Source organism: Lissotriton vulgaris, chromosome 10 (assembly GCF_964263255.1).
Source record: "Lissotriton vulgaris chromosome 10, aLisVul1.2, whole genome shotgun sequence".
Taxonomy (NCBI): Eukaryota; Metazoa; Chordata; class Amphibia; order Caudata; family Salamandridae; genus Lissotriton; species Lissotriton vulgaris.
The window spans coordinates 890,727,355-890,752,496 of NC_141698.1; the positions used below are offsets into that span (position 1 = coordinate 890,727,355).

Genomic DNA, 25,142 nt, shown 5'->3' on the forward strand with positions numbered 1-25,142 from the left:
TTATTTATTTTTTGCAGTCAAAACAAGAAATTCACAGAAGATCTGCACGACTCAGGAACACCAAATATAAATCTGCCCCAGCTGCTGAGAAGAAAGTTTCAACCAAAGGAAAAGGGCGGCGCCACATATTTAAGCTAAAAAATGTAAGTCTATTATGAACTTGGATTTACCCACTCCCGCCCCTACACTGACAGTCAAAAGATTATAAATACTCAAATGTTAGATCCAGTATTTTTCGCATCTGCATCTCATTCGATTTACTGCGCAGGCCAAATGCCATTGCACTTAAATGCTGAATGGCCTGATTACACCGAATATGAGATCGCTGTAATCAACTCACTCTCTCCGTTGGTAGTATATGAAATAGAGATTTAGAGGTTTATTATCATTTCTTACTACTTGTATTTATTAGGGATGTATGACGTTACAACGCGTGCTTTTACCACACATGCGTTACAACTCAGTTTTCACAATGCATACCATTACAACGCATAGCGCTTTGGGGTGCTGGATAGTGAATCGTTTAATTTACTCTTCCAACTCCAGTCCCCGTGGATAGTAGGGAAGGTGTTGGATAGTAAATTAAATCTATTCCCTATCCTAGAGCGCCCCCCAGCGTAATGCGTTGTAGTGGTTTGCGTTGTAATGGTTGCGTCGTAATGGTAGTGCGTTGTAAAAGTTTTGTTGTAAAGGCTGTTTACCCTTGCAACTGCAAAAGCTTCTTTCCACACAGTGCAAAGTAATTTCCTGCATTCTGGTTATGTTTATATGTTAAACCTTTTTACTTTTACTCTTGCCTAATTTTAAAAAGTTTTGTTGTTCATGACTATAATTAACAAACAAGAAAAATACTTAAGGGAGATATTACATACAGTTCCATGAAGTAGGGACTGACGCTTTGCGATTCACACTTCAAGGGTTGCTTATCCAGATCCTTATTTTGTTATTCTCTGTCGGCCTTCACCAGTATACTAAGCTAAACGGGTCTAACTATTCTGTCAAACAGTACATTGATTCACAAACCTTGTTCAGGTTTTCAGTAATCAATACATATGTCAAATAATCCTTTCCAATCTTTAAACTCTATTGTGTTGACTTATCTGATTTTCTGTCATTCAATTTCATATCAAATTTTTCCATGTTTTGCACACTACCCCTCAATTATTTCCCTTACTGTTTATTTTTTAATTTGATTTTTCTGAAGCAAACTGTTCTTGGCCTCTGGCCATTTTAGTAAATTATTTAACCACCCATCTAAACTAGCAGCCTTGTGTGATTTCCAATTTCTCGAGATTAGCTAATATCATGGCGAGGACAAACGTATTTTTCGGATTCTTCTGTCACTTACCAACCATAAGATGCCAGTCTCTCCTTGTAATAGGTTTGATATTTGAGTCAAGCCACTCGTGACTGCATAAACTGTTATTCAATATTCTCGAATTATCGGACACTCCATGTTATTTGTATCAAGTCTGCATTTTTTAAATTGTTTAGGTAAACATTACTTAACAGGTATTAGATTGCCTTAAAGGATATTTTGAAATGCTAGATTTGGACTGTTACAATACCACTACCTTAAAGTATGTCCTATGAAGGTGTTTTAACATTTTAAATGTAGCATTTCTAGATATCTTTTGAAGGCAATCTAATTTTTCCACTCCATTCATTATCCAGACATCTCTGCCTAGATCGTCTGCCTGGTCCAATATAGGTTAGACATTGAGGATCCACTAAGAAGAGAGGAATTATTGAGGGGAAGTTTGTATACTGCCTTGTAATATCCCAACCGTAGCTTCTGATTTTGTTTAATTCACTGCCCTGCCTGTTATCTTCTATTATATTGAAAACGTTTATGCTTAAAATATACTGTTTAGTAGAAAATATAACCACAAATCTCTGCAAGAAAAAGGGATTATTGGGCAATCTATAATTTCAGGTCAGACTTCCCTCTCTAGTTCCCCATTTTCCCTGGACTTTCACACTGTTTAGCAGTTGAAATATGCATGTGAAAGCAAAGCATTTTGATGGGACCAGTAACTGCTGTTACCGGCTCCATTGCAATAAGAACTATTTCTAATGAGGGTCTTGGTGGTTTGGGGTAACTTCTCATAAATTAATGCCCCTTCATTTGCCGATCATTCGGACTACTAAAAGGCCATTATAACATATCACTCAGAAGAGAAACAATCTAATCCTGTTTTCCCTATCAGCAGTTTCGATATATCGTGCTGTGTTGGCACCAGCCTACGTGAATCATCACTCTTCACTCATTGCGTCATTGTATAGCTCTGTGTATCTTTGCTGTCTAGGCTGACGTCCTCCCTCTACTCTACACATTTCATTCTTTAAAGTTGTTCCGCATACTTCCCTTTCTAAAAAAAAAAAACAGGAAAAAAAACCTGTCTCACTGCAGCATCAACTTTGGTATGCACTTTTTCTGTTCGTGTGCTCAGATCATTCTGTAGCTTGGTTGCACTATTTTCTTTTCCTAGAACCCTTTTTTGTACTTCACAGGCCATTTTGTTGCAGTGACTCCTCACCAACACTTTAAATGTCTTCCATTCCATTAAAATCTTTCCAGAGGCTTAGCTTTCAGTGAAGTAATGTATTTACTTTTTAACATATCTCTAAATGCCGTGTTCTTGTGCTGATTGTTGCAGCTTCTTTGAGGGTATGACTGTGTCTCCCCAATTAAAGTTACATGGTGAGGTTTGTGGTACAAAAGTGTTTTGCGCACATATTTTTGCTCCTGTGACCATGACCCATATTTGTTCTGAGCTATCGAATCTGGTGTAGAGGTGTACAGATAGATGCTTTTTTGTATGTGTCCCCACAGTGCTTTGGCATTGGTTCAGAAAAATATTTTTTTGCAGCTAGAACTTGCAATTTGGGCCTGGTCATGCAAGCTCAGGTATGCCACTATGCAAAAGTAATTTCCTATTGCGCTCTCCTCTGCATCCTCTGACCTGTATTCCCAAAAGGTTTACCTTTGCTCATGTATTTTTAGTATTTATAAAGCGCGTAATTGCCATAGGTGTTCTGGCGCTGACAAACGACAGAGAACCGAAATTTAAGCCTGTATGGTCTACACAACCAGGTCTTAATCTGCAGTCCAGAAAGTTGACCAAGAATCTTCCAAGGGCAATTCATTCCAAGTATTTGCTTCCTGATCGGGAAAAGATCTTCCACCCTGTCTTGCTTTCTTTATTCTAGGGATATAAAGTGAAAAATGTTTTTTTTTTAAAAAAAAGAACACCGTGTATATCTAACAGAGTATCTGGAAAAGGTTGTCCGTTAAATGAAGACCTCGGCCATGGAGGGCCTTAAATTATACACCCGCTCTTAACCCCTTCCAGGCTCATGACGAGCTGGGCTCGTCATGGCGTAGCCTCCTCGCACGCTGATGCCGAGCCCAGCTCGTCATGAAGCATGGGCTTTTGTAAATCTGAGCACAGGAGGAGAATTCCACTAGCGCGGATGTGGTTAAAGAGAAAACGCTTTTGTATTCGAAATCAGTGTATGATTTATAGATGTCCAGAGATTGAGACCTGCCATGGCAGAAAAAAAGGTATGCTGTTCAGTCTGCTCTAGCTGCAGTTGCTGTATAGCGAAATCAGGAAAGCAAAGATACAGTATATTACAATAATGAAGGGAGGAAGGATGAGATAGTGAGCCACCTTTGGAATAAAATGAGGTGTTTTGCTTCGAATGTTTGGATGCTGAAAACACAATGCTATTTTCTCTATGTGTGCATGTAAATTCGACAAATCTAATCCAAAGAGATTATTGGAGAAATATGGCCACCCAGACTGTAGCTAAGCTTGTGCATTGCCTAGCTCTCGCTGTTTGTGCTGATTTGGCCTCCTTTGTCCTGTTCAGTTATGTTGGATTCGACTTGGCTCTTCGGAAACTGTATTCTCCTATATTTCTCAGAAATGTCTCCTACATGCTTAACAACATGAATGGTTTTCTCAGTTTCAGGAAGTATAAGTCCCTATTCTAGTATATAAAAGGTGTAGGAGCCGAAAGTCTTCTTTTTCTATTTTTCTTTTATCCCAAGAGCCACATCTCACTAGAAGAAGTAAAATGCGGAACTGGAAGGATAGATTTGGAAAGCAAACATACCTGTCTTCTAGTGCATTAACCGCACATACAGACCCTCCAGGATTTCGCGATTTCGCGATTTGCAATAAAATCGCGAAATCGGCAGTTTTGTGTAAATGCCGCGATTTTTTCTAAAGTGCCCGCGGAATCCAAGGGATGCAGGTGGACGTGCCCGAGGTCCTGAGGGTTAGAGGCAGCTTGTAATGCTGAGTGACCCAATGAGGGTGGGGGCAGCTCGGGACCAGCAAATGTACCTTCACAGAGGCTGTAAGAATATGTGAACACACAAAAAAGCCTCATTTACATGTAAATGGTCTTTTAAAGACCTGTTAAGTAAGTACTCGGCTGCGGCTGCAATCAGATGCTCGCCAGCCCACGAAGCTGCCTCCGGGCTGACACACACGACGGGGGGGAGGGGGCTGAAGCCCCGTGAGCTCAATGGGTGTTGAGCGCCTGTTCACAGCCCTCCTGGTTTCTGGGCGGTCTTCTGTCTCTTCACCTCTCCCCTTCCTCCCCCTCTGTTTCTTCTCCCTCTCTGATGGCTGTCTCTTCACCTCTCCCCTTCCTCCCCCTCTGTCTCGCTCTTGAAGCCACCCCGCCTGCTGCAGTTAACCTGGGCACGGTGAGCAGCTCTGCGTTTTCTAAACCAGTTGCATATAACCCACTCTGAACCTATTTTTCTTGACACAATCACTGCTTTGCTACGAGTAAATAAGAGCGCCTCTGTAATCATATGTCAGGTTCACTCCTAACATCCTTGTGGCACAATCTCAAAATTAAGTTAGATGGGAAAATGCTATTTTGGGTTTTTGGGACCCTCAAAGCCGGTATTCGAACGGAGTGTGCACTGTTCACCAATAAACAACCTATCAATTTATAACAATATACAAAGTTCTCTGATACTTAATTTTTAATTTCTTAGTTACAACCTTAGTTCGTTGTATTCACATTGTTTGCAATGCCTCATACATCACCTAAGCAATACATTCTCTAACATAAGTTTACATTAAACTTTTTTTAGCATCAAAAGTTATACTGTAATATTTTACATAATACAGAAAAGTGTTGGTATTATATGGGTTTCAGGTATGCCCCTGAGGCATGGACTTAATTGTCCCGAAATGCTTCGGGCAAGGAAGAAACAGGATGCGAATTTCTGTATTTTGTATGGGGGGCTTTGCAGAATGATGGGAAGTTGAAGTTTGTGGTCCCGTAGAATCGTAGATCTATAGGGGAACAGCTATATGGGCTCGGGGGGTGGGGTATTGATGCACGTAGAAGTCCAGGCGGAGGGGACAGGCGGATGAAAAGAACCGGAAAGACCCTTGCGTCACCAGCAAGATGAACTCATTCAACAAGCACTGGTAACACCAATAGGCCTGGCTTTAATGTCGTTACATGCATCCATCCACCTAGCAATCTGTATATCCAACCACCCCACCTATCCATCCATCCACATCCATTCCTCCATCCACCCACTCATCCATTGGCCACCCGCTTATACATCCCCTCCGCCCACCCACCCAGCACCACGCCCATCCACCATTCCATAAAACCAACCACACCCAACTATCCATTCATCTATCCATCCCCTAGGCAACCACTTATCCATCTGTCCGTCTGTCCACCTGCCCACCTCTAAATTCCGATCAAATTTTGTGGGATGAAAAGAGCTGAGAGAGACAAATAAAGTTGCAGAAAGCCTTGTTTGTGCAGGAGACGGCTGCGGGGATGGGGGGGGGGGGGTGGGTACACTTGACACCCGCGGGGACGCGACTAATAATAATAAGTCGTGTTTTGTACAAAAGTAACAGTAACAGTATCCACCATGGGACACAGGGGCTCCCGGGACCTACTCGTGCCAAGGTTCCTTCTCAGCTCAGAGAGATGTGTCAGAGTGGCAACACCGGGTAACCCTGGTGGAAGGGCCTCAGATGGACTCCCTCTGTAGGGCACCCGGGTTGGTGGTGCCAGGGACCTTTCACAGGATAGGGTTTGTGGGCACCGGGGGCTCCGTGCCAGGGCACTTCAGAGAGATTTGTCTGTGGGCACAGGGGGCTCAGTGCCAGGGCCCTTCAGAGAGATTTGTCTGTGGGCACTGGGGGCTCGGTGCCAGGGTCCTTCAGAGAGATGTGTCTGTGTACACCGAGGGCTCAGTGCCACTTCCTGACAGCTTCTTTACCTCTGCGCCCGCGTCCATGATACATCGTGGGCGCAGATGTAAAGAGATTCCCTCATCAGCATGGTGGGAGAGAACGCCCTATTGAGAGAGCGCACTGGCGCAACATATGTGCCAGCACCATCTGTATTACGTTGTTTATTGGGGCGGGCGGGAAGGACACAGAAGCACGAAAGAATAACTTTCCGGGCTTAATGGGGCATTAGCATTTAACAAAAAGTAACACCTAAACCAGAGCTTTACCACTACATTGTAGACATTCATTGCGTGTAACTGTCAAGCTGTAGGAAAAGGGAATTACTTAAACCCACAATCAAGAGTGTTTCTATGGAGGAATGCTTACATTAGTATACATACATAGCTTCATGTTGTTAAATAACAAAAAAACTAAGATAACTGTGTTTGTTGTAGGAAAAATGGCCAAAAAAATGCCGCAAAATTGCCGCTAAATTTCCATATTTGTGCCGCTAAATTTCCATTTTTGTGCCGCTAAATTTGCTAATCCATGCCGCTATATCCTGGGGGGTCTGCACATAATAGTTACACTGTTATTTTTTGGCATTCAAGGATTTCAAGTTTTTAAATATGACACAAAGAGAAGCTGGATAACTGACCACATTACAAACTGGAAACTCTCTGATCTTGGTTGACTACTTCGTTCAACAAAGTGACAACTCCCCCCCATATAGCCAGTGTCTAACCCAGGGTGGTGTGGAGTGCAAAAAAACGATGGATTTGGGCCCAGATCCTTGTACTGGGGTGAATGTATGACATTGTTCTACATTCTGTCCATCAACTGTGTTTTTTGCAATTTTCACCCCGAGTGTGCTGGGTATACTCAGACGTGAGTCCCAGGCTCTCCACACCACTGGAGTCAAGCTATCCAGGCTGAATGAAGGCTGATAGCCAGGAACCGGTCCTTGGATGCTTGATTCCGGTCTGGGAAAGACATGGCTTGGTAGTTCGGACTGGACTGTTCCCATGGGGCACAGGGTCAGAGCTGATTTGCATATAGCCAGTGTCTAACCCAGGGTGGTGTGGAGTGCAAAAAAACGATGGATTTAGGCCCAGATCCTTGTACTGGGGTGAATGTATGACATTGTTCTACATTCTGTCCATCAACTGTGTATTTTACTATATAGCCACAACATATTAATTTTGGAGATCTAATGCTACCCTGTCGCTGCAAGGTTCTTTGGGAACATTAAAAAAGGTTAAAACTTCCAGATGAATAATAAAAATGCACCTCAAAGAATTAATTCAGAGCTACAAATTGAAAGACCTTTGAAGAGAGAAATATTCCAGTACGAGACAACCTACATTTAACAGCCCGAGACTTTCAATGAAGGATATTTTTTCTCTTTCTTTCTTCTTGAGACAGATATACATGTATTACAAATTATAATCAAGTCCGCTATATTTTTAGGTTATAATAGAAATCAGTTTGGGCATGACACTACCAACTAACAATATTCCGAATAATATGAATTTTCAAGGTCCAGTACTTGAAAAGATATATTTGACAGTTGTAAGATCACAAGTAATATTGGATTGCTTTAAGGCTGTAGTAAGTGTTGCACTTGGGTATCAGTGGAAAATAGGAAACAGACCATAAATTAACATTTATCTAGATAATGCAACCACACATAAGGATTCCCAAGAGATCATGGTAGAGATATGTGGTTTTTAGGAGCTTTATTTTAGTATCAAGCTGCAGACAACAGATTTATCATGAGGAAAAGGCAATTGGGAAATTCTTAATATAGCAGGTACGTGATTAAAAATACCGAAGTAGAAATAGCAAGTGTAGAGGAGTTGAATGTTGAAGATAGGCCATTAACAAGTGGTTGATGTATTTCACTAGCTCTATTTTGATCTTAATGCAGAAACCTGTAGTATGTCGAAAGAACAACTAAACTTATTTCAGTGACCTCTGTGTACTTCACATCACAAGTGAACCATCTGATAGGCTTAAGATGCTTATTTCAGAAGAAAGGATAAACAGACAATTAATTACCAGTATGTTCTTGGGTAGAGCACCCAGACCAGACTGATTTGGATCCGGTTTACAAAATGTGTTTGGAGGTGTTAACCCCTCCTCTTTACCAGTTATATAACTTTGTTTTGAATACTAGTGTTAGCTCTGACTCTTTTAAAGAAGGGTTGCTCTGTATTTTCCTTAAACTCTGTAATAATCCATTACAATGTAGTTTATATCGACCTATCTTACTCCTAAACACTGATAATACAATTTTGAGTAAGATTTTGGCTACCAGACTGGCATCTGTGGTTGGAAGTGTGATGGGTGGTGATCAAACTGGCTCTATACAGGGCAGAAACTTGCCACCCCAAGCACATTTTTGTTTTGAAACAATACATATACTTTACCGAAAATCATAAGTTGAGTTGAATAACATTTTTGGATTCCGATTTTTCTTTCCCTCTTTATATTAAATGTAAAACTTTGGAAAAAATGTGAATTACTACTCCACTCATCTGGTTAATATCCTGATTGTATAATGGTGCTCTGATGCCTTTAACACTACACAGTAAGGTAGGAAAGAAAATATTTGGTGAGACACAAGATGGGGTTGCCCATTTATCGCTGTCATTGTTTGTTTTATTCATTGAGCCTTAGGTAATGAAACAAAATTGAGACCGATTGCTGTAAAGCTGTCTCCTTAAAAAGTAAAGATGAAACTATAGGGAGATCATGTATGTTTTGTAGCGTTTGGCGATTAAATAACCTAGGCTTTTCACATAATACGTACATTTTCGAAGTTCTACGGCTATAGAATTAATAGAGCTCTTTTCCTAACTATTTTCTATCTGAATGTAAAGTAAAGAGTAAACTGATTCCGATTCTGTATTTGGGAATTCACACAATAAATATCAGCAAGTTATTCAATTAAACAGCACCCTCCTCCATCTAAAATTTTTGATCAGTTTAAAACCTAGCGATACCAAAGGGGATAATGGACGGAGCGTTTGAGCAAATCAAACACTCACCCCCAGTCAACTGATCTGGGTTTAATCCTTCATCATTCTTTAGCTCACTCCACCACCCCAGTTCAGACATGGCCAGATGCAAATGATTCTCACCCTCTGCCTCCTGGGAACGGTCCAGCCTGAACTGCAAGCCATGTCTTCCCTGGACCGGAAACAAGCATCCTGGGACTGGTTTCGGGTTCATAACCCTCATCAGCCAGGCTATCTTGAACCAAGTGGCAAAGTGAGCAAGGGACCCACGTCTGGGCACACCCTGCCAACTTAGGGCGAACAAAGCGATACCAAAGGGAATAATGGACGGAGCATTTGAGCAATGGATTAAACCCAGATCAGTTGACTGGGGGTGAGTGTTTGATGTGCTCAAATGCTCCGTCCATCATCCCCTTTGGTATCGCAGTTTAAAACATAGGAAAAGGTACAACTTAAGAACGTAAAATTAATCTGATTAAAATGATATTACCACAATGCTTATTTTTATTCAAGGCAATTCTCTATTTCATTGGGGGGCGTGGCTACGTGGCGTAGCAAGATGGACGCAGGCTAGGGTTGCTCCGTTCAACACTTCCTAAAAGCATCAATCCGGCACATATATCTGCTCCCCGAAGTGGGAAATGGGCAGTCTGATGAGCTGCTGACCACAACGACTCCAAACCCGGACCAGACTGGTCCAGAGGGCTGGGCTGAAGATAGAGACGTGGCTAACTGCCTTCTGCGTGGAAGCTGGGACCTAAAGTGACGGCCACGCCTGGGATTGTGCAGGCGAAGGCGGCTAGAACCTGTTGCGGACCCTGACGATCGGGTCAGCGCTTTCACGGACACGACTGGGACGGCAAGTGAGATCATCGGTGAGTACGACTGTGCTCGGCGGTGCCGCGTCGCATATGGAACTCAAAGTAGCTGCTGAAGCTCTGGAATCTTGCTGGCAAGGTGGCAATGGCGAGGAGGTGAAGACCGCTGCTGTAGGGAGACTGCATTTAAATAAAGGCCCCCTGGGAGGCTGAGGAAGCCCTCAAGCCACGCTGAACCCAAAGGAGGTGCCCTGAATCACACAGTAAGGAATTTGCGGAGCACACCCCACGAAGGATCGAAGGCAATGGTCCTGGAACACGAGAGACTGGCGGCTGGAGTACACAAAACTCAAGACAAGATCGGCGGAAGAGGAACTGACTTTAGGCGACAGGTAGACCGTAATACCCCACACTGTACTTACCAAACTCACGCGGTGACGCTCCCCCCCCTGCAGACTTAATGAGTGCCAATGCCCCGATGGAATGTGCCAGACCCGAAAGCAGCACCACAGTCTGTGGGGGCGGCCAGTACCGAGGAACCTGTGGTATAAAGCGTACACTCTGGGGTGCCCTGGTAGTAAAGGTACCAATCCCTGAAGATCAAGTTAAGCTCTGGCAAGACCATAATCCGCTATGACGGCCTACTGGTAGGAGGTAAGATACCAGTGTTGAGGACATCACAGGAGAGGGTTTTGTGGCCCAGAGACGAACCGTAACTCAAATGCCGCCAAGCGCTACTCTACCGTGACAAAGTGTAGTGGTTAACACGGCGCCCACTGAAAACTAAGTACAGCCCCCCCCCCCCCCCCCCCCCCCCCCCCCCACCATCAAGTGGAAGATGGACCTCGCCCAGAAACGCTGTTGCCAGCCATGTGGCCTCGGGACTGAGGCGAAGTCAAACCAGATCATGATGTCTACTGCAAGAGGCACTAAGGTCACCCATTACAACAAATTGGACCAATATACCTGTCCAAAGGTGGCACTATCTGAGCAGCAGCAACTTAAAGATAAGCCGACGAGGGAAGCTGAGGGTGAGGTCCCGGAACTTACATTAAAGGATGTCATGGAGGCAGTCACCGGCGTATGTACATCCATGGAACAACTGATGGACACGCTCTCCTCTGAAGTGATGCTCATCAGGGCGGACCTCGCAACAAACATGGAAAAGGTCAAGCAGTTGGAAATGATCACGACGAGTCTAGTGAGTGATACCACGCAGCTGCAAAATTATGTCCCGGAACTACAAACATTCCGGAAATTCGCATAAAGCAAGCTTGACAACTAAGAAAGGAGCACAAGGCGCAACAACATGCGCATTTTACGGGGTACCGGAAAACGCTGAGGGACAGGCTACAGACCTCTTTGTAGAAAACCTAAACACTGCCCACTTACATCCATAAGGTGTATCAAACCTCTCTGTGATCAAAAGAGCCCACTGGGTTCTGAGGGGCAGACCAAGACCTGGGGCCCCCCCCACGTCCAACACTGGCCAGACTATTGAACGACAGAGAAATTATCCTACAAATGGCCAGAGTAGCACCGCCGCTCCGGCATGAGAACTCAAATCACTTTCTTCCTGAACTTCACGCAGGCGGTACAACGACAGAGGCAGTCAATTCTGGCAGTCAAAAAGACACTTGGAGAGAAAGGCCTGAAATACGCGATGCTGTTCCCGGCCCTGCTCCGAGTGGAAGCTGAAGGAAAAATCCGATTTTTGTGACTTCCCAGACACTGCAGCTGAGTGGCTAGATGGCTGGAGAGATGCAGCAGAGCACAACTCTCGCTGACGCTGAGCTTGACCGAGCTGAACAATTGCAACTGGAGCCAGGAGTGATGTCCGAGACTACACCCACTCACCACCAAACATTGCCTGCCTGATGCAGGAGCAGGTAGAACGCCGTTTGGGCAGCCACAGACTTGAGGGCTCCGGACTAGTAAACTGTAATGATACTGCCGCCTAACACTACCTGGGGAACTTAATGGACCTTATAACTGGAGGGAGGTACGGGACACCATATTCTCCCCCAGTTTTCTTCTTTTAGTTTAGTCGTTGGGCGACAGGCACTCTGCATTTAGAGAGTTATGGGCAGTTTCGAGCCCAGAGTGCAAGGAAGCAGGGGGGGGGGGTGGGGGGGGGGGGGGGGTAGTTGGGTGGGGCTGTTGAATTGTTTTTTGTTTTGACACAGTGCCATAGATTCATCGCGATGCATGGTTGGGAACACGTAGGTCCTGATGAGTACTCAATGGGAAAAGAGTATTAAATTGATGAGCTGGAATGTTAATGGTCTGGGGGACAAAGTTAAAAGGTGTGTGGTATTGCAACATATTAAGCGACACGCCTCGGATGCGGCATTGTTCCAAGAAACGCATTTTGCGGGTAACACTTGCAAGGCCCTAAATAGGTGGGGATACAAGCTGATCGCACACTCTGGCTTTACCACTGGCTCGAGGGGAGCGGGAATACTGCTGAGGAACTCCTTTCCAATGGTAGTAGCTTCCACATGGGCTGATACATGGGGTGGATACATAGGAATCACGGGACCACAGGAAGGGAAAACATTGACCCTAATGACGATGTATGTGCCACCCGGCCTCCAGGGGCTTGCATTCAAAGACCTGGGCTCTATACTGCTATCAATCCCAGACGGCCTCCTGACAGTGGGAGGAGATCTTAATTCTGTTGTCTCTGGCACGTTGGACCTTCACCCACCCTGAGAGCTAGGCCCCTCGAACCGATGGTTACCAGACTTCTTAGAGCTAGGATTGATCAATGTTTAGCGTCCTTTTCACCCTGACAGTATCCAGCACACCTACCACTCAGGGGCACAGCATAGCTTGTCATAAATCTATTACCTACTGATACCAGTGTACCAAGTTGCACACGTTCAGGAAGTAAGACATATGGCACGGGGCCTCTCAGATCACTGCCCGATATGGGCCCAGTTTGTTATTGGTCAACACAGGGTGGGTAGAGTCGGCCCATTAACCCCTGGCACCTCCGTAACCTGGAGGTCTGTAAGGCGCTGCATGAAGCAATGGAGCTCTATTTCCAGGAAAATGAGGAATCTGTACACTACCACCAGATAATGTTGGAAGCATTTAAAACTGTAATAAGGGGGTAGGCACTCTCCCAGATAGCCGAAGTGCGGAAAGAGAAGTTAAAAGAGGTGGTTGCAGCAGAAGATGAAATCCTCCGGCTGGAGGAAGAACTCGATGGGGAGATAACTCCAGACAAACTTCATGTTCTGCAACTTAAGAGTGATATTTATAAGGCAATAGTGACTGATAGGGCCAAAGCAATAGGACGGGAGACACAGGAAAAGAATATATGATCTTGGAGACTAGGCGGGGAAATCAATTTCATGGCTAGATAGGAAAGAACTTGCGAGTAGACTGGTGTCTGAGTTAGTCAAGTCAAGTCAAAAGATTTATATAGCGCGCTACATACCCAGAGGGTCTCAAGGCGCTTGAAGAAGGGTGGGGAGTTACTTGTCGAATATCCAAGTTTTAAGTTGCTTTCTGAATGCTAGGTGGTTCTGAGTAAGGCGAAGGTGAGTGGGGAGTGAGTTCCAGGTTTTAGCTGCCAGGTAGGAGAAGGATCTACCTCCCATGGTGGTTTTGTTGATGCGAGGTACAGTGGCAAGGGCATGGTTAAAGGATCGTAGCTGGCGGGAGGGGGTGTAGAAGGACAGTCGTGTGTTGAGGCATTCGGGTCCAAGTTCGTAAAGTGCTTTGTGTGCGTGGGTTTGGAGGCGCAACGTAATCCTCTTATTGACGGGGAGCCAGTGGAGGTTTTTCAGGTGACCAGAGATGTGTTCTTTACGCGGGATGTCTAGTATGAGCCTGGCTGAAGCGTTCTGGATGCGTTGGAGTTTTTTCTGGAGTTTTGCGGTGGTACCGGTGTATAAGGTGTTTCCGTAGTCCAGGCGGCTCGTGACCAGTGCGTGGGTGACCGTTTTTCTAGTTTCGGTGGGGATCCAGCGAAATGTTTTTTTGAGCATGCGAAGAATGTTGAAGCAAGATGAAGAAACGGCGTTGACTTGTCTGTTCATCGATAGTGAGGAATCCAGGATGACGCCCAGGTTCCGTGCGTGGTCTGTCAGGATGGGTGCTTTTCCAAGGGCCTCTGGCCACCAAGAGTCATCCCAGGCGGAGGGGGAGGTGCCTAAGATGAGGACTTCAGTTTTGTCTGAGTTCAGTTTCAGACGGCTGTGCTTCATCCACTCGGCTACTTCTTTCATTCCTTCATGTAGGTTGGTTTTGGCAGTGTTAGGGTCTCTGGTGAGCGATAGGATCAGTTGAGTGTCATCAGCGTAGGAGATGATGTTGAGGTTGTGTTGGCGCGCGATGACCGCGAGGGGGCTCATGTAAACGTTGAAGAGGGTGGGGCTGAGTGAAGATCCTTGTGGTACGCCGCAGATGACTTCAGTGGCCTCTGACTTGAATGGTGGGAGGCGGACTCTCTGGGTTCTTCCGGTGAGGAACGAGGTGATCCATTCCAGTGCTTTTCCTTGGATTCCGACGTTTCAGAGGCGCTGTAAAAGGGTGCTATGACAGACTGTGTCGAAGGCTGCGGAGAGGTCAAGGAGGATGAGGGCGACTGTGTCTCCATTGTCCAGTAGAGTTCGAATGTCGTCTGTTGCTGCGATGAGGGCGGTTTCAGTGCTGTGTTTGGCTCGGAAGCCGGACTGTGAGGAGTCGAGGGATTTGTTGGTTTCGAGGAAGGCGGCGAGCTGGTTGTTGACCGCTTTCTCGATGACTTTGGCCGGGAATGGACTGACAGGGCAAGGCCAGTCAATCACCGATCATTAGGAGATAGCGAGCACATTTGCGGCTCACTACAGTGAGATATACTGCTCACAGACTGCATGCACGGTAAGTGATTCTCAACAACTGCTCAAGGACATCACCCTTCCGACCCTCTCGGCCGATGACATAAAATTGCTAGAAAGTGAACTCGCCAACGATGAGAGAGCCCAAGCAATTAGAAGTCTCAGATAGGGGAAGGCCATAGGTCCGAATGGCCTACTGATCAAGCTCTACAAACTTAGGCCAGATAGACTTGCCCCCTACATACGAGCGATGTATGAGGGAAGTAAGGAACAGGGTGTACTTCCAAGGGACCAGAGGATCGCAACGCTGGTCACAATACATGAGGGCAAGCCGAAGACTGACTGTTCCTCTTATAGGTCAATCTCTTTCCTGAACGCAGAACCCAAGATTTTATCCAAACTCCTCACGAATCGCCTAGTCAAAGTGATCAACGGATTGGTTCACCCAGACCAATCGGGCTTCATGCCTCAACGTAACACCGCACTGAACCTGCGCAGAGTGCACGGGGTGATGGGAAGGAAGCGGCAATAATTGTATGCTTTGATGCCACAATGCCATTCAACACTGTCAAATGGTCATACCTTTTCACGGTCCTCCCAAAAATGGGTTTGGGACCGCGCTTCACCCAATACATCAAGCTCCTCTACTCTGAGCTCTTAGGCCAAGTGGTCGTCAATAACAAAAAGCCAGTAGTATTCCAACTGAGTAGGGGGACTCGTCAGGGCTGCCCACCCCCCTCCTGTTCGCGCTAGCGCTGGAGCCATTGGCATCATGGATTCGTAGGGATCTGTAGTGTAGTTCCTATATTCCCAATAGGCTCTGCGCATTGGAATAACATAAACAATAGTTTAGACGTAGGACTTGGGTCGACTAGGTCTCTATTGAACATGTTGGACTTAATTGTGAGTGCCAGCTAGCTCAGAGGTCACTAGAAACTTTCTTGAGTACACAAGAAGGGATTAGTCTCTGACAACCATATAACATGACAACTTTGCTCCCCCAAGAATAAGGAGTATAGAGAGACGGGCGTTTTCAATAAAAAGGTTATTTATTGAGCAGTCTTCTTTCTCATGCAAGAGAAGTGAATTGCTACAATCGTAATACTTGCTATGAAGTAAAGTGTGTACAGTAAAAAGAGTATTATGAAATAATACCGTAAAAGAATAATATGGTTTCTAAGCCATAAGATACATAAAATAGATAAAATACATACAATGATAAATAATGACTAAAAGTACTCAACTGTTGCATCTGAAATACCCCTACCCCGGTGTACCTAACATAAGCCCTAGTACAAGGGCAGAAGTAAGTGAGGTGTAGCTGGAGTTAACTAGTTTCTGCCAAGAATCTATCCAAGAATTCTCTAAGGGTCTAATCAGCTCCGTACCTTGGTTATAGAATGAAGGAGGTCTTGTATCTCTCTCTCAGGACTCTATCTCCCAGTAACCCGCAAGGGTAGCAGGGAAACACTGGCGCTGGATTTCTCGTCAGGAGAAAAGACAGCATCTCTCTCAGCTGGAGGGTCGGCTTCCTTCTGCACTCTCTACAGCAGGGCGTCGGGCAAGTAGTTCAGTCGATCTGCTCCAAAACCACTGTGTGTTTGCTAGGGCAGATGTGGCATATTTATACCTGCAAGGTGCCGAGTTTGACGTAAGGGTGGACAGAATAATGTCCCTAAGAACTCGAAGTTCTTTACACGCTCCAGGAGTTCTGGGACAAATCAATACTGAAGCTGGGGGAAGTCCCGGGCTGGTGAAGACTGGTTGTCTTTAAGAACTCGTACTCTAGGAGCTTAGTGGAAGTAGCCATTCCGTATTTGGACTGCATTGGCTATGTCTAAATATGGTTATGATTCTTATGCCTTTATTAGGATATGATAAGTTATACCTATATAAGGGCATAAATCGGGAAAATTACACTAGAGCCCTAGATACGTTACAACAGATCCAGTGATACGAGGACTGCAATGGGCAGAAACCTGGGAGGACTTCATTTCAATGTTTGCAGATGACATTCTCCTCTTTTTAGCCTCCCCAAAAGCATCACTTGTAAGTGTGCTAGATATATTTGCAGCCTTCGGCAGACACTCTGGCTATGTGATCAACTGGAGTAAATCTTTATTATACGTCCTCAATGGCCCTCCGCCTAGCCTCCCAAGGGGATGCCCAGTTCAGGTCATGACAGTAGGCTTCAAATACTTGGGCAATTTCATCACAGCAGATCTCACGTGATATAACCTCCCACCATTGCAAAGGTTGAAGCGGGACACAGTAAGCTGTAGAGCGCTCCCGCTTTCGTTGCTGGGCAGAGCGTGCTTTTTAAAATGATGTCTCTGCCCCACCTTTTATACGTGTTGCAAAACTCTCCTGATCTAGTTCTCTCCAGAAATTAAAAGCTTACGAAGAAACCTATTGTGGAATGGAAAACCATGTATAGCTCACGCCAAATTCAACCTCAGCTGGAATGATGGTGGAATTGGTCTCCCCGACCTTAGAACATATTACTGGGCTGCGCACTTGGCTGTCATCAACCATTGTACTTACTGCCGCATAGATGGCCCAGGCTATGCCATGGATCGGTGGTTGCTACCAGGAGGAAATTACAACAGAGTGTTGTATTCAAAATGCTGACGGGGCCGACCAAGCACTCAGTGCAAGTCTGGCATGCCACCAATAGAAGCTTTGGATGGGAGTGCAAGTTAACGCTGGCAACCCCCCCTATGGGATTCGGAACTACTTGGGAACCTGTGGAAGTCGAAGGGTTTCGATAAATGGGACCTCATAGGTATCTCTAAGATAGGGGACCTCTGGGTGAAAGGGGAAGTTAAATCGTTTGCCTCCTTAAATCAAGAATATGACTTGGCCACCACAGAACATTTCTGGTACATGCCGGTTCACCATGCATTATGGACGCAACAACAGAAGGGGGTCACTCCTCCCGAATCCTCACCTCTCAAGGATAGGTTGTTGGACGGCTATCTGCCGTCAAAGGCCATATCACTGACCTACAAAAAACTGATCAATAAACTCCATTTACCCACTCCGATGCACAAGAGAGAAATGGGAAAGAGACCGTATAATCATAGATGATGAGGACTGGGCATTGGCGACGGCATCCCCACGGGAGGTGGCTATATCAGCTAGGCTGCGGCTTGTCCAGTTAAAAATACTACACAGAGTATACATAACAGGGCCATGTCTAGTGAAAATGGGGACAACGGATGACGGACACTTTAGAACGCACTGTGGTAATGAAGGAGCCTTCATCCATATATTGTGGGAGTGTGAGCACATCCAACGGAACTGGCGTAAAATACACAAAATCAGCAGCGAAGTACTCTCCCTTACTATCCGCCCAGTAACCAAGAGATTTCTCCTGAAGGTGTGGAAGCCCACAGATCTAAATAGCAAGCGCACCATATGGGTAACACTGGGTCTTATGGTAGCAAAGAGGAAAATCGCACAGCTATGGGGGGCCGTTCACACACCAACGATAGAGGCCAGTAAAAAGAGAAATGGATTGGTGCATGTTCAGGGAAAAGACGGTATACGTAGCACGGGGTGACCCCAAATATGGTCCCATATCCGTAACGACTCGAATGTATATCGAGGGAATATCTATACCCCCAGCCCCCCTCCCCCTGGAAAGTTCCCACTCATGATGACCCACCGTCGCCGTAAATGATATAGCAACTAATAAGCTAGAACTCATGTACCGATCTGAATGTAAAAGTAATGTACCACGTATTTATCTGCACTATGATGTACCTTGTGATGTTGATTCCTAATTGTTCAATAAAATGAATCCTAAAAAAGAAATTCTCCATTTCATAGACTGTTTTCCACGAAGTAAATACTTTGTGCTGTAAATTCATTTGAAAGGGCAATAAAAGTCATATAAGTCAGAAGAAATAATAACAAACATTAATAAAATGTTGCTTGGCCTTACCTGAGGTCAATCTCTGTAATATAGCTGACTCCATGGGTTACCTTCAGAGATTGAGCAACACAGAATATGAGCATGGAATGGATCAATGTATAATATAAAATCTGACAGAAAGCAGACAGATGACTGATTTGTCATTAATATTCTTAAATCCCAAAGTTTTTTAGATGGTTTGATTCTAAACATTGACCATCTATCTTAAGATGTTCTTAATGTTTTATTTCTAAGAAGTTAAAGGTTTTCATGCTACATGGACTTAAACCAGTTTGGGGAGTGGGAGGGGGGGGACATTCTGTTACAGAGAAAGTAACCAATAATGGTCAAGGCTGGAAAGATAAGGATTTCAAGGCTTTAGGGGACCTTGTTAAAGAAGCCTCAGTGACATTATTTTCAAATATCTAAGATGTGTATGGAAAACCATACAGCAACTGTTTTTTCTCTATAGAGAAGTCCTTTGAATCAGGGTAGATAATGTATTCCGAATTGATCAAACTTTGTAAGTTTGAAAGTTTCGGGTACAGTGTTCAATTACTTATATGGCAGAGAATTAATTTGAGGAAGCCGGCTCAGGTGGAATTACATAACTATGCTCCAATATGGATTCCTTTTTATGGATCTAATCGGAGACTATCTTTATACTGTTCATTCCTTCAACGATATCACCTCCCATTACTAACTAATTAATCAATGGTTTCCTAGCTCATCCTACCCTCAAGGTAAACATTGGGTTAGAAATTGAGAAAATATGTCCTAAATGTATTTATAGTATTGGGTTACAACTGATTTAAATATCCTAACTGGGCAATCTTTGGTCTTGAGGCCAAGACTGCTATGGCTGGACTGCCTGTGGACTTGAAATCAGTTAGACAACACTTGATCAAGTACTATTTTTGGAACAATGGCTTTCTGACGACTTATCACAAAAATGGAATGAACCTGACCCTTCTATAGTATATGAGTGGAAAGGCAAAATATTGATAAATGGGAAAGGTGCTAATGTATACCTCATTATGTTGTGCAGAAAATGCTCAAATTCTGGGAACACTTATCAGTTAAACATTTATCACAGTTAATTTTCTTGTGCTCCAACACATTGGGGGTAGGGGAATCCATTACACTGCTTTCTTAAAAAACAAATCTGAGTTTTCTATGACTCTAGCCTGTATTTAAATAATGGTATTGTATGTACTTACCAACTGAGCTTTGTTTGGAATATTTTGACTCCACATTTAAGGGGGGGTGTAGGGTTTTCATTGTCTGTGCTGGAGAAGGTAGTGATCCATAGTGAGTGGCCATTGTCCCAGGGACCAGATGGAGAGCATCCCCCCAAGAATTGTAAGTTTTGTTCCGAATTCAATTTCTGTTTTTGCCATCCATTATGCTACTGCTTTAAGTCCAGTGTGTGAATTAATGTGGGCCTCAACCCTTCCTACTGCCGACTAACCAAATTGTCGGTTGGGTTTCATATGCATAACACATCCATGGCAGATGGTACTCTTTGATAAACTCAGCAAGAGAACCACTCAACGATTTAAATATCATAGGACTAAAGAAGTATATTGACGAACCTTGCAGATCAGCAGTCTGGCTGTTGATATGAAGTGGTGCATGATTACTCTTTGGCTATCCTCTGTAGGGCCCCTGCGTGATCAGCCGCGAAATGATGATACATGTTATATGTCATATATTGTAATGTGAAAATATCAAAAAAAATTTGAAAAAAAGAAAAGATCAAATCCATTCCGGCACCAACTCCTTGATTCCGTCCCTCTGACCCTCTCCACCCATGTGTCATGGCGGATGGTGGCAAAGGCTACTGAGAGATCCAGGAGGGCAAGAGAAAGAAGCAAATGAGCCCTTTCTGTCCATTGAGTCTTTGATTTTTAATTGTTTATAAAAAATATTATTAAATAAGATTTTCTGTTTTGGGTTCCAGTGACTGTATTGCATGGTCGGTATGCATCTCTTTTTCACATACCTTCCTTTTGTCATCTCTCTGGATTTTCTGTTCGACTAATATTAAGTCAGTGTTGTTTTCTAGTTTTTCAAGTAAATCAATAATTTATAAAACACCTAATCTTGTATTTTCGTCTTGAGTTCTGGCAGTTAATATTTCTTTTTCTTACACATTTTACTACTAGTTTTTCTATTTTATAGTCGGCCTTTATTGCAATCAGTACCTTCTTGAATCACTTTCTATTTCTATAATTACCTACTGGAGACAAGTAGAACCAGTGAATTTCTGTGGTTTTTAGAATTTAAAATGTTACTTTTTCACCAAACATTACCTTACATTAACCAAACAAACCAAACAAAACCCTACATTAACCTTTGTGTTTTTCAGTGAAAAATGATATATATAATTTTTCTTTTTTATAATTTCATTTTGGGGATTAAAACTACCTATTAATAATGTATCTTGTTAATGTTTATCTTGTAGCCTATCAAAGCTCCAGAATCTGTGTCGACCATAATTACTGCTGAATCCATCTTTTATAAGGTATGAATGCATTCCTTCACTTTTATTCTACGGTGGAATTTAACATTTGAGGCACACACCAGTCTAATCCAATTGAGGATGCAGTATAGAAACGTAGAACAGTCTTGATGAATTCATTTATTTTTTTACCCAGCTGTCTTTTTGTTCTTTAAATGTTTTACTGTTAAGTTTGGTGACATTTGTTTTAAACCTCTATTAAGAGAAAAATGTCAAGGTGGGTTTGAGGTGCAATGTAAACTGAGCATATGTTAAAGCACGTCACAGTAATAACCATTCCATAAAACGAGAGAAAAAGGAATAGATACCTACCTCTGCCCCACAAAGAATCCCCTCCCTCGTCTGTCCAACAAACAAACAAAAAAAACTCTCTCCTCAAGCTGAATGAAACACGTAACTTTCCACTTATACATTCTTTTCTGTTGACCAGGAAACCTCAAGAGAATCAATCAAACCGGTCCAGTACTTGAAGTCATGGTGGGGAAGTCAACACTGGGTATACAGTCTGTCATTGGTTTCCATATAGCATTCAATTTAAAACGCTTTAGTTACATTTCCAAGAAGTCTTTACATAGCCAGTATATTGCAAAATCTCATAAGCCACTTTGAAGATGGGGGGAGTTCTTTAGTTTTCCAATGCAACGCTGTAGCAGGTTTTGCCACCTAAGAAAATATCCGAGTAAGATGTGATCCATCTGCATTGTACTACTCCTCTAGTTAGTCTCCTTAGGATATGCTGGTATGCGCTATCCAAAATACTCCCTAAAAGCTTCATGCACCTCATTCCAGAAGGGTGTAAGCACTGGGCTGTTTCATCATATATATAACACACCACCTATTCGACCACATCCCCTCTGGCAGTTAGGACATGCCTCTGACAAGATGTAATGGATACTTTCCAAACTGTGGTACCAGTTCTACATTATTTCCTTGTGCTCGTTTGTCTCCCCACTCTTTCAAGCTTTTGTTCATATATTTTCAAAGCATTTCCAACTCCTTGTGCCTCTTCAGGCTTCTCTCCGCTCCATGGGTGTGTGAGCCTTGGTATGCAGGCTTAGATTCTTTTAGGATTTTTATTTCAAATCTTTTTATTTTACAGAACAAGCATCAGGCAAAGGACTGAATGTTGCACAGCGTTAAGCCTACAACCCACTCAGGGCCGGCCGCGTTACTAGACAGTATAGCGATAGCTTTAGAAAGCCACATACTCAGTCCTATTGTACACAGCCGGCCGCAACATATGATATCAAGCACAGGCCATTCAGACTTGCAGAAAAAGCCCGACCCCTAGGGTCAAATACAAACAGGCAACCAGCCTAAATTGAACAGACGGACCAGCAAGGTCCAAAACCCTACAAGATATTGGAAAGAAAAGCAGTAGGACAGAGCAGACAGTGGGAATAAGTAAAGAGGGAAGAGGGGAAGGCAGCCGGAGAAGATGGAGCGTGCGCAGAGTGGAGGGGTCTACAGGACTTAAAGTCCAGTGCTGCATTCTTAGCAGCTAGGGCTTAATGCTTGGGGGTGTCTATGGTAGCAGCCTATCTGGATCAGGGGGGACAACAGCGCCCTCGAATAGACGCAGCGTCCAAGGCTTGGCAGGCATGTGGCGCGCATGTTCAACGGCACATAAATATTGTACTAGGGGTCTCCAGACAGCCTTAAAGCACATCTCCCGAGCTGTAAAGAGCTCCATCGTAATAACATACCATAAGCGCACGAACCAGGCCGCGATTGGAGGGGCTTTGGGCTTTTTCCAATTCAAGGCTATGAGCTGCTTGGCTGCTCCCAGCATTTGAAGCTCCAAAGTCCAATCGCTCCGAGTCAGTGCCCTTAGGCCGGCAGGTTTGATACCTAGTAGGAGTGTGCTTGTGGCTTCAGGCAGAGGGAACCCCAACACCCCCCTGATGTGGCTTAGGACCTCCTTCCAGAAGAGTCAGCGACGGGCACGCCCACCAAATATGAATAAAATCCCCCGTTTCAGACCAGCATCTCCAGCACGTAGGAGAGGAGGCTGGGACCATCTTGTGTAGACGCTGGGGCTTGTAGTACCACTGGGTCATGAGCTTATAGGCATTCTCCTGCTGTGGGATGCAACGATACACTTTGGGGATATCCTGCCACAGGCGACACCCCTGCACGGGGGCAATGTCCGTACCTGATATTGACTGCCAACGTTGCTGATATGGATGTGAGGGTGGCGTCTTCGGGTGTTGCAGAATCTGGTAGATCCGTGAGATCAAGCCCTTTGAGTCCGCAAAGGAGTGGGCCAGTCACTCAAATGGAGTGAAGGCGCACTTAGCTGCCTGATATGTTTCATCTTCGGCCACCCAGTGCCTCAGCTGAGCATATTGCATCCCCCGCTGCCGGAGAGACGCAGAACTCCTCCCGACAGTGAGCAAAGGACTTAAGGGCGCCCCCCTCAAACAGATCGGTAAGCACCCTGCAGTTTCCCTGCGTCCACTTGCTGAAGGCGCCCGTGCGATGGGCCGGTGGAAAGGACATGTTCCTCTCTATCGGAGTGTGCGGTGAAGGGAAGGTCGTGAGGCCCCTGCACACCGCTATCTTATCCCAGATCTCTAGCACCGATTTTGTGGGTATCGCCATACAGGCACTCCGAGAGCGCGCTGCCCTTTGGTGCCATGCAAGATCCCAGATGGTTCGCCCCATCACTGTCCGGTCCATATGGAGCCACCCCTTCTCGCTCACCCCCCACTCCACTACAAATCGGAGGTACGCCGCCCAGTAGTAGTCCACTAGGTTAGAGCAGGCCAGTCCCCCCCCTCCCCCCCACCCCCCCTGTCGCGTGGTGCCATCAGGAGCGTTTGGGAGAACCAAGGTCGCCCCCCCAAATAAAAAGTTGAGATCTCGTTGGAGGCCTCTTATATAGTGCAGCAGGATGGGTGTGGGGAGGCATTGGAATAAATGCAGAATTTTGGGGAGGATGGACATCTTGATGGCATTGTCTGCCCAGCCACGACGTTACGAGTGGCTTCCACCTCCGCAGATCATCAAGAACCGAACGTCGACATTCCCGTCAGTTAACTTGCGTCCACTCATCCAGGGAGGGGGTCAGCTGAAGGCCAAGGTAACGGATGTACTGATCCGCCCATTGATATGGGACAAGCTGTTCTAGATGGGGTATTTCATCCTTCTGAATGGTGAGGTTAAGGGCTCAAGACTTACTATGATTTATCTTCAGGCCGGAGGCACGTTCGAATGGGCACAACACTGAGTGCAGCGCCGGAAGGGACTCTTGAGGACTCGCAAGCGTAAGGATAAGGTCGTCCGCAAACAGCGCCACCTTGTTCTTGCGGCCGCCCAGGGGAATACAATGGATTCCAGATGTCCGCCGGATAATTTCCGCCAAGGGCTCCACCGCTAGGGCAATAAATAACGGCGAGAGCGGGCATCCCTGCCTGGAACCCCTATAGATGGCGAACGGTGCCGTGAGTTGCCCATTGACTCAGATCCTGGCCTGCGGGGCAAGGTACGGAGCCATGATCCTAGTGATCATATTCTGACCTATCCCCATCTTTTGTTAGACCGCCCGCAGTAAAGACCAGTCCACCCGGTAAAATGCCTTCTCCGCATCCAGTGATAGAAGGCAGGCCGGTATCTTCCAGTGGTGCGCTTTGCCCATGAGGCGTGCAACCCTGTGCACGTTATCCGCCCCCTGACGGTTGCGGATGAAGCCGACATGGTCCCGGTTCACCAGACCTGGCATGTGGGGATCTAGCTGTTTCGCCAATAGCTTGGTGTAAATTTTAAAATCTGTATTTAGCAAGGC

At 45.0% G+C, this 25,142-nt stretch overlaps 1 protein-coding gene across 5 annotated transcripts in view; it reads left to right on the forward strand.

Annotated features, from left to right (window-relative positions):
• Positions 1-25,142, forward strand: part of GATAD1 (GATA zinc finger domain containing 1) — a 170,415-nt gene that overhangs the window by 106,831 nt on the left and 38,442 nt on the right. For all 5 annotated transcript variants that reach the window (XM_086941859.1, XM_086941858.1, XM_086941857.1 and 2 more), the window contains 2 exons: positions 18-143; positions 21,299-21,358. In XM_086941859.1, coding sequence (XP_086797985.1) covers positions 18-143; positions 21,299-21,358 — 186 coding nt within the window. The remainder of the gene's footprint in view (positions 1-17; positions 144-21,298; positions 21,359-25,142) is intronic.